The sequence below is a fragment of the Diospyros lotus genome, chromosome 2, assembly GCF_014633365.1.
Source record: "Diospyros lotus cultivar Yz01 chromosome 2, ASM1463336v1, whole genome shotgun sequence".
NCBI classification, from domain to species: domain Eukaryota; kingdom Viridiplantae; phylum Streptophyta; class Magnoliopsida; order Ericales; family Ebenaceae; genus Diospyros; species Diospyros lotus.
This window is the reverse complement of record NC_068339.1, coordinates 7,589,193-7,603,592: the sequence shown is the minus strand read 5'-3', so window position 1 is coordinate 7,603,592 and position 14,400 is coordinate 7,589,193. Positions and strand designations below refer to the sequence as shown.

The following is a 14,400-nucleotide window of genomic DNA, read 5'->3' as shown; positions in this document are numbered from 1 at the left end:
TAACTAGAAAATAACATAACATGAAACACTTCCGAACCACACTACCAATTTTGTGTTTATAGTGCGTTTATGTTTATTTTTAATATTATAATAATAAAAATTTAACTCTGTACGAAATGCCAAACATGATCATATAACCCTGTCAGGTGGTAACGCCACCCACACCCCCTTCTCCTTGTACAAAATGGCCCGTCCAAGAAGCTAAAGTTTGGACTTGCAGAACTTCTACATTATGTTTGTTCTCGTTAAGGCATACAAATTCTAGAAGAACCCTGATATTTTGCCTCAAATCAGGAGTCGAGAAGTTGAAATTATCACTATGACCCTGCTGCATGAAACGGGATGAGTGGTTTAAATTGGCCCTGCAGTGTGAATGATATTCGTTCACACAAAGAGGGACAGAGTGATAATTGTAACCACCCAGCTTCCGATCTAGGCAAAAAAATCATCGTTTATTCTAGAAAGTGGAGTTGGGCACAAAAGCCTCAACAATGTTATCTGCAAGGCAATCAAAGCTAGAAAATGTAGCCAAATGGACTAACATAGATGCTCTCTACGACATGCGAGGACTCCTAAATAGAACCACCAATACTAGCTGCAGCATTATGAAATGATAACCTTCTCATTCAAATTGCTTATGAGATTAGTGTGACACGAAAAGACAGTAACGCAGGAGTTGACACAAGCATAACTAGGCTTAGCAATGATTCAGTTTGATTTCGATTTTTACTAAAATCATAACCAAACCAAACTTAAATTACTAAAACCAAAACTAAACCATTACCCATTTAGTTTTAAAAATTTAAAACCATAACCAAACCATTCGATTTCGATTTAACTATGATTTTTTTAGTTTAATCCATACCAACAAATAAAGACAAATAGCATTCATAAATTTTTTTGATAATTTCACAACAAACAAAGATAAATTCTAATAAAGTTACCTTATTCTTGCACAAAGTTACAAAACTTCTTGAATATAAAATCACATCTCCAAACGTACAACAATTGTTAAGATCAATAAATTAATATTTGCATAATTAAATTGTAATTTAGGCTAAAAAAAATTAGCTACGAAAGTTAATACCTTCATCAACAACATTAATATATTCTTTGTAAATTGATGCATATCCATCTGAAATGAATGAGCCAACTCCATCTAACAAAATTATAAATATAAAAAATAAATTAGCATGAAGAAAGATGAGGTAGAGAGTGTGAGACAGCGAGGGTGAGAGAGATCGAGGGCGAGCGAGAGCAAGAGAGATCCAGCAAGGGCGAGTGAGAGCAAGAGAGATGCAAAGAGCGAGGGCGACAGGTGAGCTCGCGCGGAGGAGCAAGAGAAAGGAGGCAGAGAGGGTGAGAGAGATCAAGGGTGAGCGAGAGTAGGGGCTGAGTCCTAGCGAGAGCAAGAGAAATCTAGTGAGAAAGAGCGAGAGCGAGAGAGATGTAGAGAGTGAGGGTGACTGGCGAGCTCGCACGAACGAGCAAGAGAAAGGAGGCAGCGAGGGTGAGAGAGATCGAGGGCGAGCGAGAGCAGGGGCCGAGCCCTAGCGAGAGCAAGAGAGATCCAACAAGGGCAAGCGAGAGCAAAAGAGATGCAGAGAGCAAGGGCGAGGGCGTGCGGACGAGCGAGAGGCAACGAGGGTGAGAGAGAGTGAGAGTGAGGTCGAGAAAGGGAAGGAGAAGAGAAGGGGAGAAGGGGAGAAGGGTTTGCAAGCAAGGCAATTGGGCTGTGGTGGGCTGGGCTCGGGTGGGCTAAGTTGTATATAATATATATTATATATATATACTCGGTTCGGTTTGGTTTGGTTTGGTTCGATTATCCACCATTCGGTTCGGTTTCGGTTCGGGTGTTGGTTTGGTTTTAGTAAAAACCATAACCAAACCATACCCATTAAAACAGTGTTCGATTTTTCTCCAAACCAAATTATTACCCAGTCAAACAGTTTTTAACCGCGTTGACCGATTCGGTTCCCCACGATTTCGGTTGTAATTGCCATCCCTAAGCACAACAGCATACCGAATATTAATTTTCACAAATTTCAATAATTAACTCAATTTCCCAAATGTCAGAAGATTGCAGAAAATACAAAAGGAAAACAAAGGATCATATTCTTTTTTAATTTACAACCCACCGCTAAACTCACACAAGAAATTCAAGTCTGCAACAAACTGAAAAGTTTGAAATATGGAAACCTCAATCATACGTGCATTGGAGAGTTGAAATATGAAGTACCAAGAAAGTGCTAGCAGAGCATTCACAAGTCGCAACACGTGAAGAGATAAAATTCTACCATAGTCAGCATAAACAAGAATATATTACATATATATAATTTTACGTAGGGGACCATTTATCAATGGCGCTTGACGCTTCATTGTAAACATAGTCAGGAATTATGTTTCTCCAACCTGTTACATCATAAAGTCATTTCAACTAAAGCCATTTCTTCAAACACACCTCCACATAAATCCACATTTTATCAGGAACAGAACCAAACCTGTAATATTAATTAGAGTCATTTCCATTAAAGCTATTTCTTCAAACATATTGCCACACTAATCCACATTTTATCAGGAACAGAACCAAATCCAGGGGAAGAGAAACCATCTCAAACATAACAAATAAAATATTTCCCCAAAATCCATCCCTTTATATGCTGACTACCTGCCATTAACTATAGCTGCACCAATCAACAGAACATGTAACACATTCAGTCAACTTATCAAATAAGATTTATATTCAGCACACATTCCTCTTGTTGAACCCGAAGTACACATCTAAAATTGCCACACTTGTTATTTTGCAATCTGATTTTGTTTAATTGGTCACCAACTAAGAAGCACACGCATATTGAATACAGATGCAAAAGCAAGGCTAAAGACAAGTGACAGAATAATTTGAACAAAAAGAAAAAAGAAAGAAAGCTATGGTTATGACTGATATAGGGAGAAAAAAATAAATGTTTAAATATCTTGTCATCTGCAAACAAGAAAAAATACACTAATTCAATATAAAAATGGTAAATTACCAAGTTAGAAAACAGCATTTAGTAAGTTAATATAATTTAAAAACATCCAAAAACATTCAAATTTAATAGACAAGGCAAACAGAAAATAAAGCAGAAAAAAAATCCCAATTTTCAACTTTTACGAAGTTATCACTTATCATCATTGAATTTTCCAAATTAAGTGTCTAACATGTCTTTTTCCTACTCCACTAGTTGCCAAATTGACATAAAAAAAACACCAGATTGCATGTCCAATGGATATTGTAATGTATCTGGTATGTATGTCATATACATATCAAATACAGAAATTTCATTCATTTAGGACTATTCGGCCTAATAGGCCAACAGCAGCCATTCTCATTGACAGATTGACTAATGAAAACAAAGGAAATTACAAGAACAGGGGATCATGGTTTCAGAAACACTGAAAAAAAAAACATTTGACATGCAAAACTTTTGAAAAAGCGAAGAGGAAAACCCAGAAAAACCATGTTCTTTGAGCAATAGAAAAGCATCTGAATTTGTCTGAAACCAACTAATTCAATGGCATGAATGAATATATCAAAAGGGGGATAACAAAGGGCTTTTAGGCTCTTGTCTCTCATCAATCATAGAAATCAACCTTGATTCCCCAATAATATCAAGTGACAATGATGAAGATGAACATTCAAACAAGAACAAAAAGTTATAAATTAAATTCCTAAGACTGCATACCCAAAACGAATCCTGCCTGTAGTTGATTAGAAATGCTAGGTTTGCAACTCCTGTTTAAGGGAATTCTTCATCTCGTCTCGAATTTGCCAATTGCAATCTTCCCTTTCCTTCCAATCCTGTAGTACAAAATTCAAATTAGCAATCAAATCAACTCTGAGATTCGTTCTTCCTCCCCATATCTTCCCCTTCCCTATCCTCCAACAACCTCCCGGACTCCTCGTCCCTTTGGGCAGCCTTCTTCTGCGCCTCCTTCGCCTTCAGCGCCTGCAACTTGGAATGATTGTAGTACGCAACGCCCAAGAAAGCAACCCCGTATCCAACCAAATTCACAGGCGTAACAGTGTCCTTAATCACCGACCACGAAAAGGCAATCAACAACCAATCCTTCACCACTCCGGCCACATTCATGGTCAAGGCCGAGGTCTTCCCAACCAGCAAGAACACGGCCAAATTTAGGGCGAAGGCGCAGAACGAATTGGTCCCGAAAATCATGTAATCGAAATGAAAGCTTGAGGTCTCCTTCAGCAAGGGGTATTCCACGAAAAGCCACGGCGCAAACAAGAAAGCCAAGCAACAAGGCGCAACGTAATAAAGAGAAGTAATAGGGTTCAAAGTGATGCCCTTGGAGGTGAGGAGAATCTGAATCATCACCAGGCGAGTGGCCTCGAAGGCGACGGCTCCGAGCTGGAGGGAGACGCCCCAGGCGTCGAACTTGGCCTCGCCGTAGGCGGCGATGGCGACCCCGATGGAGATGGAAACCATGTTAGTCATGGTCTCGGACTTGAAACCCTCCTTCTTGAAGAGAACGCCGATGGAATAGACAGCGACGGGCATGAGAGCCTTGAGCATCTGGATGAAGGAGACGGAGAGGTAGATGTAGGCGGAATTGGAGAGCCAGAGGCTGAGAGAGTAGAGGGCGCCAATGGGGAGGACGGACTTGCAGTAGAGGTCGAAGGAGATGGCAGCGGGCTCGACAACCTTAAAGACGCGGACGAGGAGGTAGGCGAGGGAGGAGCAGAAGGCCATGTGGATCATGGTGAGGGAGATGGGGTAGGGCCAATTGTACATCTTGCGGTCGAGAATGTACTTGTTGTAGACGATGACGGTGAAGCTGAGGAAGATCCATATGGCGACGTAGGTGTAGGAGAGGACGATCTTCTTCACGACGTTGTCGCTCAGCGTTCCCCCCTTGCCCATCTTCTTCACAAACCCTAACCCCAATTCAGAGAGAAAGAGGGATTTGATTTGATTTGGTGGGAATAATAATCGAAGAAGAGGACGAGGTCGAGGAAGAGGAGGGAAAGATGCGTAAAGTGGGGCGGAGTTGGTGGAGATTTATGGACTGCTTCTCATATAGATATTTATTTTATTTTCATGCTTATGAGTTATGACTTTGCAATCGTGAATCCGTAGGTCGTGGCTTCCATTGTCCTTTGCTTTGATGTAATTAATGAGAAATCCGGGGGTTATTATTTCGGATTCAACTATTTATAGCCTGCAATGACAGTTTCACGCTTCCTTGGAAAATCTCTAACCTTAAAGGTACTTTACATATTGCCCCATATTAGAGGGGTTAATCACGGAATACAGTGACCCCTAAAGTAAAAAACAAACATAATGCATAGTGTCTACAAGAAATCACCCTCATAAAAGGATAAAATTCCCACATTACGCCTGCTATGACTCGAATTTACATCCTTAGGTGCAATTTTCTACCCTATAAACCATCCGTGCTATGCTCGTGGAAGTAACAGTTGCACATTTCCTATGTTACGATTAGCCAATTACTACTTACCATTACTACTACTACTACCACCACCTCTGTACCCTCTCTCACTCTGGCTTATATAATGAATTTTTATGAGAAAGTCTCATTTGTCTCTTGTACTACATATTTCACAAATGATAACTATTTTTTTTATTAAAGAATATTTATTGTATATTATTTTTAAATTTTAAATAATTTTTAATTAATAATAAATGTATTTGATTTTAAGATATTTAATTAATTAATTAAATTGTTTAAATAAAAGATAATATACTATAAATGTCTTTATTTAAAAACAATGTGAATTTATTATCGCTTAAAGATTATTTTTAATATTATTTTATATATTTATATTCAGTTTAGGAGAATAAATAAGAAAAATTATTATGAATATTTCTCGCACTATTTCTTATGGGCTGGGCTTGACCTAGTAGACCGGGCCAATCGTTTGGACCCAAATAGGCCCAAACTCATCAGAACAAACTCATACGTCGCTAAAACCTGAGCTCAAATCACATAACCAAGCGAGCTCCCAACAAGCTTATAATAAGGCTTTCAGCGAGCTCTCAGTTATATGCTCAACAAGTTCTCAACAATGCTTCCAATTCACTGACATAACCGTTTAGCTCGCCAGTTAAACTATTCAGCTCGCATAATAAAATTGTTACTGAATAATCGGAGGCAAGAACTCATCTACTTTATCTTATGCAAATCAGATCCCTGGTAATACGAAACTCACTCCCGATTTTATGGACTTGATAAAGACATCTTATCTCAATGATATCATTATTCTATTTTTGTATTTTATGTAATTGTAAACACCCATCACTATAAATAGGCGTCAAAAACACCATTATAAGGAAGAACAACAGCAATAACATGTTGTTACTCTGTCGGAATATCCAGAAAACAGTTGTAGAGTAGACATCATTCTAGTCGAACCACGTAAAAATTCCTTATGTTCGTTCTATTTTATTCTTCCTCCTTGCATTCTGGCTTTTATGCTGCTTACGAATCACGATCAGCTGAATTTGAATGTTGGCAAAAATAAATTGACCAAACTAAATTGATTCAAATGATCAAATTCTCAAACCACAAAAAAACTTGTCCGATTATGATTTAACAATTTTAAAAATCATAAAGTAGTTTGATTTGAATTTTGAATATCAATAAACCACTAAATTGGCCAGCAAAACTAAATTTACATTTTTTTATTTTAATAATTTAAAATAAACCTTTTGAAATAATAAAAAATGTCACTAACTTTTTACCTCACCCTCAACAAAATTAAAAAAATATCACTGTTGCTAGTATATTTTTTATTTTTCTTATTAATTATTGTTAATTGTTATAGTTGAAATCACAAAAAACAAATTTAGGCTGCGTTTTTTCTTTTTTTGAGTTGTAATTTTTAATTTGACTTTTGAATTTATTTTTGATAGTTTATTTTTAAAAAATAAAAAATATGTTCTATTTGTCATTCTGAAAAACTATTTTTCAAAATAAAAAATTAAAAATGTGTCCTGTTTGAAATTTTGAGAATAATTTTTTTAATGATATTTTATTTAATAAATTTAATTATTCAATAAATTAGAACTATTTAATGCTAATATATTATTAAGAAATATATACATTTTAAAGTTAGTAAATTTTGTAATTTTTTTTTTGTTACAAGAATAAAATAAGAATGAATAAATAAATAAATTGCCTTCTCTTTTATGTGTTTTGGTTATTTTGGCTAAAAATAGTTAAAACAATTTTTGTTATTTTGAGTTTTTTTTATAATTTTTTTTTTCAAAAATACATTTTGAAAAACAGTAAATTAAATGCGTTTTCACTATTTTACAAAATCAAAAATTAAAAATGACTTAAAAACAATAAAGATAATAGAGTTTAATAGTTTCAGTGATTTCAAGCCTACGATAATTTGATTATGGTTTAAAAATTTAGGCAAGCTATCGATGGGGTATGGTTTGAATAACATATAACAAACTATCCATTGCACACTCCTCCAGTTTAGCATTTGTCTTTTCTGTTGTGTTAATTAACATTTAATTAAACTTTTAAGATCATCCTAATTTAGTTTTAATCATTAATAAACTATTTTTGTTAGTTAAATGGGTTAATTACACTAATAATAACCCAACTTTGCATTATATTATTATTTGATCACTGAACTTTGAAATGTTACCTGTTAATTACTGATATTTCAAAACAGTTACTGCTTAGTCACTGAACTTTGAAATGTTACCTATTAGTCACTGATATTTCAAAACTGTTACTGCTTAGTTACTGAACTTTAAAATATTACCTATTAGTCACTGATATTTCAAAACTGTTACACTGAACTTTAAAATATTACTTGTTAGTCACTAATATTTCAAAACTGTTTCTCATTCGTCACTCGTGAACTTAAAGTTCAGTGACTATCGAGTGACGGGTGAAAAACGATTTTGAAATATCAATGACTAGCAGGTAATATTTTAAAATTCAGTGTAACAGTTTTGAAATATCAGTGACTAATAGGTACCATTTTAAAGTTTAATGACTAAGTAGTAATAATTTTGAAATATGAGTAACTAACAAGTAACATTTCAAAGTTTAGTGACTAAGTAGTAACCGCTTTGAAATATCAGTGACTAACATGTAACATTTCAAAGTTCAATGACCAAACAGTAATAGAATGTAAAGTTGAGTTATTATTGGTGTAATTAACCCTTAGTTAAATAGTTAAACTAATGGTTGATTAATGATGGATATAAAATTGACTATTTTTATAAAAAGAAAAGTTTAAATTGTAGACTTTAAAAAAAAAAAAAACTTAAATTTAGATGTTTCCAATTTTAGACTCGTCAATAGATTGCATCTGGATCTGAATGTAATATGTTCAATAAGATAATTTAATATTTTTAAATTGTAAACAAGAAGCTTATTAACAAATGTGTCTCTTAAGGTGTATTTGATGCATATTGTTTTCTAGGGTGTGCATTCGGTTTAACCGAACTAAACCGATCGAATTTTAACAAATCGAATCGAACCACCACTAAATATATAACCGAACCGAACCGATAGAAGACACTAACCAAAATAACCGAACCGATTTCCAGTTTGGCTTAACCGAACTGATAACCGAATTGAAAAATCTACCCAACAACCAAACCGAACTAAACTGGATTTAAGCATAAATCGAACTAATCGAGTTTGACACTAAACTAACCGAACCAAAAATACACCCAAAAGTTCAAAACCAAACCGAACAAGGTGGGATTTTACATAACACCAATTACAGCTTAGCATAGATCTAGTACCACCCAATCATGGTTATGGTATATCCATGAGATGCATATAAATATAGTAATTAATGGACACAAGTTGGAATTCCCTATAAGCTAAAACCAAGATAATAAAATTACTCTGGCAATATTTTTTGCAAAGATAATTTCAACCAATGCTATTATGAGAACAACCAGAACCATAGATACAGGGAAATCAGTATACGCAATAGACAAGAACCAGACCAAACCTGTATTTATGGTAAAATGAAGAAGACTCACAAGCCCCTGACTCAACAATCTTGCTACTCAATCAAAAGAATCTGAACTGTGGAGTGCATTCATAGAGAGAGTATCCAGCCCAACAAACAAGGTCGATCACATAGTAAGTTTGATCTAGCTGTAAGTCATCCACAAATCATATTACTGACATTATAGATGAACAACAAACAACTCTAACTCATATTGGCAGCCAGAAATATTTAACCATCCAAATATTTAACATTATGCATAATCCAAACCCTTAAAAAAGGAAACAAACAAATTGTGTATAACTTAGAGAAATATTCTTTACTTTTGTTAATACCATCCAACTATGGCAACAACTGTAAAAATGTTTCAGTTAAATTATGGCACCCATTACTCTTAACCATGGAATGACAACATTATCAGTTAAATGTTTCAGAATAAACAACAACTGCAAAATCAAAAATGGCACAACACTGAAATAAACTTTATCTCCAGCTTTTCCAACCAAATGCAGTATCCAAGCTTGAATCAGAATAAGCAACAACTGCAAACAACAATTTAAGAACAATATCAGTTAAATGTTTCAGCAAAAGAGGCACGTGAAGTCCAAGAAAAGCATATAACGGTACCTCAAAGTATTAACACCAATTTTGGTGCGTAAGATAAGAAAAATGGCACAACAATCAGCATTGAAAAAAAAAACATATACTAGTGCTAGAAGAATACAACTTTTACATGCCACAACACTGAAACAAAAAACATATACTGAAACAAAAAACATATATACTTACAAATGTATGAGATCTTCAAAATAAAAAATCTAAATTTCCATATTGGATGTTGAACTACTGTTGTTTATGATAACCTTTGACAATTCTAAAATCAATATACAAAATGAATTAGTTAATATCAAAATAAAATGTATTGAACAAACTCTTGAGTAAATTTAAAAAAGAATAAAACTGAGTTTTACCTTCTTCAAGTTGTTCAACATACTCCAAATCTTCTTCAACACTTATTGGGGTGGTAGATAACCGAAACCAATCTTGCGTACAAATCAAGCTTTCAACCACTTTAGGAGATAATGAACTCCTAAATGGATCAAGTACTCGACCCCTAGTGTTAAATGTAAATTCAGACGCAACAACAGAAACTAGAATTATCAATACATCTCAAGCCATCGAAGACATAATAGGAAATCTATGACAATTTGCTTTCCACCATTTCAAAATGTTGAATTCTTTAGCTGGAGGCTCACACACTTCACTGAAATATTTATCCAATTCTGAAGGCATAATTATAGGTTCACTACCACTATCACACTTATGTTTTTTGAAATAAGAAAAAAATGGATTTTTAGAGTCGTCCTCGTCATCCACCACAACAGTTGAAGTAGAGACTTTAGATGGCTCTTTAGTATCACCTCGAGGTCTCAATTTTTTCTTATATTCCTCATATAAAGCATGTAGGGAATTTTTTAACAACAAAACTACACTAACTCCTACCTCACCCTGATACATCTCTTTTAGTACATATTCCATATATTCTAACTTGTACCTCAGATCAAGCACCACAGCAATATAAATTAAGTGATTTTTTTGTGCAAATCCTCCCAATATTTATTAAACTTTTCTTTCATTTTTATCGTCATTTCCACCATTTTAAAATCGTCACTCTCCAACCACCCCTGTAAGAGACAATGCATCTTACCAAGTTCATGAAAAAAAGTGTTAGAAGTGACATATGATGAATCCGATACTCGCAAAGTTAGTTCATAAAAATGTTTCAACACTTTGACAAAAAGTCTGACCTTATTCTAATTCTCTAGTTTCGGTCTCCCATCTATAGTAATAACTTGGTTCAAATTAGTATTCCAATTACTTGTACTAAGATCAAGTTTAAAATAAGGATCTTCTTCATCAAATCTCTCAAAAGCCCTCTCAAACTTTTGAGCGGTCTCTAACATCAAGTAGGTAGAGTTCCATCTAGTTGAAACGTCTAACAATAACAAGCCCTTACATTCAATTTTTTTCATTTCAGCACATTGTTTGAATTTTCTCAATCTTGCTGGGGATTGTTTAACATATCTCATTGCATCCCTAACTCTTGTTACCAATTCATTTAGGTCTTTCAACCCATTTTGTACGACTAAATTTATAATGTGAGCCACACACCTCATATGCAAATATTGCTCATTTATAATGCTAGTATCCCATTTTGTCATTTTTTTTCTTGAAATTAGCCACAACAACATCATTTGAACTAGCATTATCCATTGTCAAAGTAAAAACTCTATTAAGTTCCAATCCTATGAGACATTTCTCAATTGCCATAGCAATGGCATCACCTTTATGACTAGATATTAGACAAAATTTTAAGATTTTTTTCTTCAAAATCCAAGTATTGTCAATACAATGCGCTGTCAAGCACATATAATTCATCCTTTGAATTGAAGTCCAAGTGTCAGTGGTTAAGAAAACTCTTTGACAAGAATTTTTTAACTCATTCATCATGTTCAACCTCTCTTCATTAACTAACTCAAAACAATCACGAGCCATAGTCCAACATGAAGGAAACCGAAATTTTGGACAAATAACATTCACAAAGTGTTTAAACCCCTCACAATCAACAAACTTAAAAGGTAGCTCATCTACCATCAACATACAACCTAAAGCCTTTCTTGCAACCACTCGATCAAATTTCCAATTAACCACTACAACAATATTATCTCCACCCTCTCTCTCATCCCATGTTACAGTTGATTGAAAATGTAATTCCATTTGACGGGATTCTACAACATGAGGGTGCTTCTTACAATTTCCCATATGATTCCTTAAAGCTGTAGTCTATTTTTTTTTAGAATCATAGTGGAACTCCTTAGAACAATAGTTGCATCTCCTTTTAATCTCACCCTCTAAATTTGTAAACTTGGTAAAATGATCCAAACCTCTGATCTAGCTCTTATTGGTTTTCTCTTTGCCTTCCCAAGTGATGTTGTACCTCTATCATTTTCTAGTTTGGTGCTATTGGTGCAGGCCTTGAACTATCATCCACACAAGTAGGGATATTTGTGGTGTGAGTCATGTCTTCTTCTCTTGCCATCTAAAATTAGATTGATACAATTGACAATTGTAATTTTAATTTAAATGTATTTAAAGACTAAAGAGTAAAGAGTAAAGACTAAAGACTAAAGAGTAATTTTAATTTAATTTAAATATTTTTAAAGATTCAAGACTATAATTGGAAAGGGCATTTGTGACGCCCCGTCCCCACTACTGGGTGTCACCGTAACTCAGGGTTACGTTAGTAGGTCCTGCTTCGGAGGCTGGCTATGCCCTAACAACAAGGGGATAAAGATAACGTGAGCGCCTTGGGTGGGGTCTAGGCTTCACCGCCTCCGACCATCGAAAACTTGAGGTCTGAGACTCACTTGCAGCGGAAGGACACTCGAGTCTCGAATCTGACCTGTGTCTTATAAGCAAATTAATAAACTGCAATTAGGGTATATCACGACTTACTCACACAAAGTACTCATTGAAAGTAACAAGTCCAACTGAGAAATACAAATAGCGCTCAACACAACCACAAAATAATTACATGACAGACACAAGTTACTAGATCGTATTCCCATCATGAGTTGCCATTCGTATCATTCAGCTGGTCTTTGGCATACACCGTCTTCCCCTTACCGGACTCCAAACTATCTATGTGGTTAGTAGGAATGGAAAGGTGAGTCCTAGGACTCAGTAAAGATAATATGCAATGCAGTAAATTATTAAGCATGACATCACAGATAAAAATGAAGTGCAACATGCATGCATGCCTGTCCACCGCACCCATCTCAGGCTCTAGGTGGCCCCTAGTGGTTCCATTTATGACCTCGTCCTAGAACCCTCATGGTTAACAATCCACTGCCCCATGCCTAGTCACTTTCTCAATATCATGCAAGTCATGACAAAAGAAATTTACACAGAGAGCATATTAAACCTTTATCTCGAGATACATGCCGCCTGATAGTTTGTACCGTTGACGCACTCAATTTCCTTAACAAAAATTTTTTCAAAGCAAGGTCAGCCCGTAATTAAATTCATTTAACTATCGAATCCACTAAATTATTAATTAACTAATTTAGATATTGCCCCTTACTAATTAATTTAGCTAACTAACTAATAATTAAATTAACTAATTAGAATAAACTTCAACTTAATCAAGTTAATACACCACCTTACTAATCAATTCATCAATTGACTAATGATAGAATAACTTTAAAATTGAACATACCTTACTGTTTATGCTTCTCTTCAAATTGACGTTCATTTCTCCTGCCCTCAATTGCACTCCCAGACTCTCTATTTATACTATCCCTCACTGAGCACTTTCTTAATTTAAATCATTTCAGTGCATAATTGGGTAGTCCACTCTTAGGACAATATCATTTATATTCCCCTCAAGTTCCAAGAGCAATTGCATCAAAATGTGAAGACAATTTGGGCTGTGGCAGACAAAAAGATGAAAGACAACGCAGAAGGTAGCCCAAGCTTCCACTTGGCGCGGCCAGGAAGGTTGCGCGACGACGTGGCTATGCGCATGGCGTGTGTGCGGCAAGGCCTTGCGCGCATGCGCGCTCGGAGCCTTATGGCGCCCCGAAACGATGCCGTTTGGTGCCTGGCTGGGAATAAAAATTCCCAGTCCTTCTTTTGCGCCTGTAGGTTCGATCCCTCGGCCCCTACTTGCACATGTGCACAACAACCACTCGATCCAACCACTCCCTTGCTTTATATTGCACCCATTTTATTTTTAAGGTGACTTTTGCTCCAGTTTCCATTATTTCCATAATTACTTTCAAGTAAAAATAATTAATTACCTTAATTTTTCATTTCCTCAAAACACCATAAATAAATATTTTCTCCAAAATTTTCAAATATTCAATAATAACCTCAACCAACCATTATTTATTTTTCAAAATTTTAGGATTTACAAAAATTTGGGACGTTACAGCATCTATGTACATAACTTAGGAAATCCAACACATGAAAACAAGGATCAATTACAAAAATCTCATATAAGAGTATGACTTTACGTACATTGCAAGAGGAGGACGTTGAGCCTATCATTTCGAATAAAGTATCAGTGTAATAACACTTATACTACTTGTTACATTACAATAATATTATCAAAATTAGTCTCTTTCAAATAATAGTAATGTTGTCATTACTATTATTTGAATGGTCTTGGAAAGATAACTTTAGTGGGGTTTAAATAATACCACCACTAGCATCCATAAAAACCTATGTTCATAAGTAGTATACTGTTTTGTGCAAGGATATTCTGATGTTATAAATTGATGATGCTATTAATTAAAATACTACTGTTAATTAAATGTATT

The 14,400-nt window shown here is 35.0% G+C and overlaps 1 protein-coding gene across 4 annotated transcripts; it reads right to left on the bottom strand.

Moving 5' to 3' along the window:
• Positions 1 to 2,147: 2,147 nt before the first annotated feature.
• Positions 2,148 to 5,075, bottom strand: LOC127795904 (probable sugar phosphate/phosphate translocator At5g25400). Of its 4 annotated transcripts, XM_052327879.1 has the most exons (3): positions 3,726 to 5,075; positions 2,502 to 2,684; positions 2,148 to 2,412 (listed from the first exon to the last, which is right to left on the bottom strand). In XM_052327879.1, exon 1 carries the CDS (start codon positions 4,920 to 4,922, stop codon positions 3,873 to 3,875), a length of 1,050 nt encoding a protein of 349 aa, XP_052183839.1. In that variant the 5' UTR covers positions 4,923 to 5,075; the 3' UTR covers positions 2,148 to 2,412; positions 2,502 to 2,684; positions 3,726 to 3,872. The 4 variants fall into 4 exon arrangements, with proteins under 4 accessions (XP_052183839.1, XP_052183838.1, XP_052183841.1 ...); XM_052327878.1 differs by lacking the exon at positions 2,502 to 2,684 and having other exon boundaries at positions 2,163 to 2,412; XM_052327881.1 differs by lacking the exons at positions 2,148 to 2,412; positions 2,502 to 2,684 and adding an exon at positions 2,483 to 2,501.
• Positions 5,076 to 14,400: the final 9,325 nt, after the last annotated feature.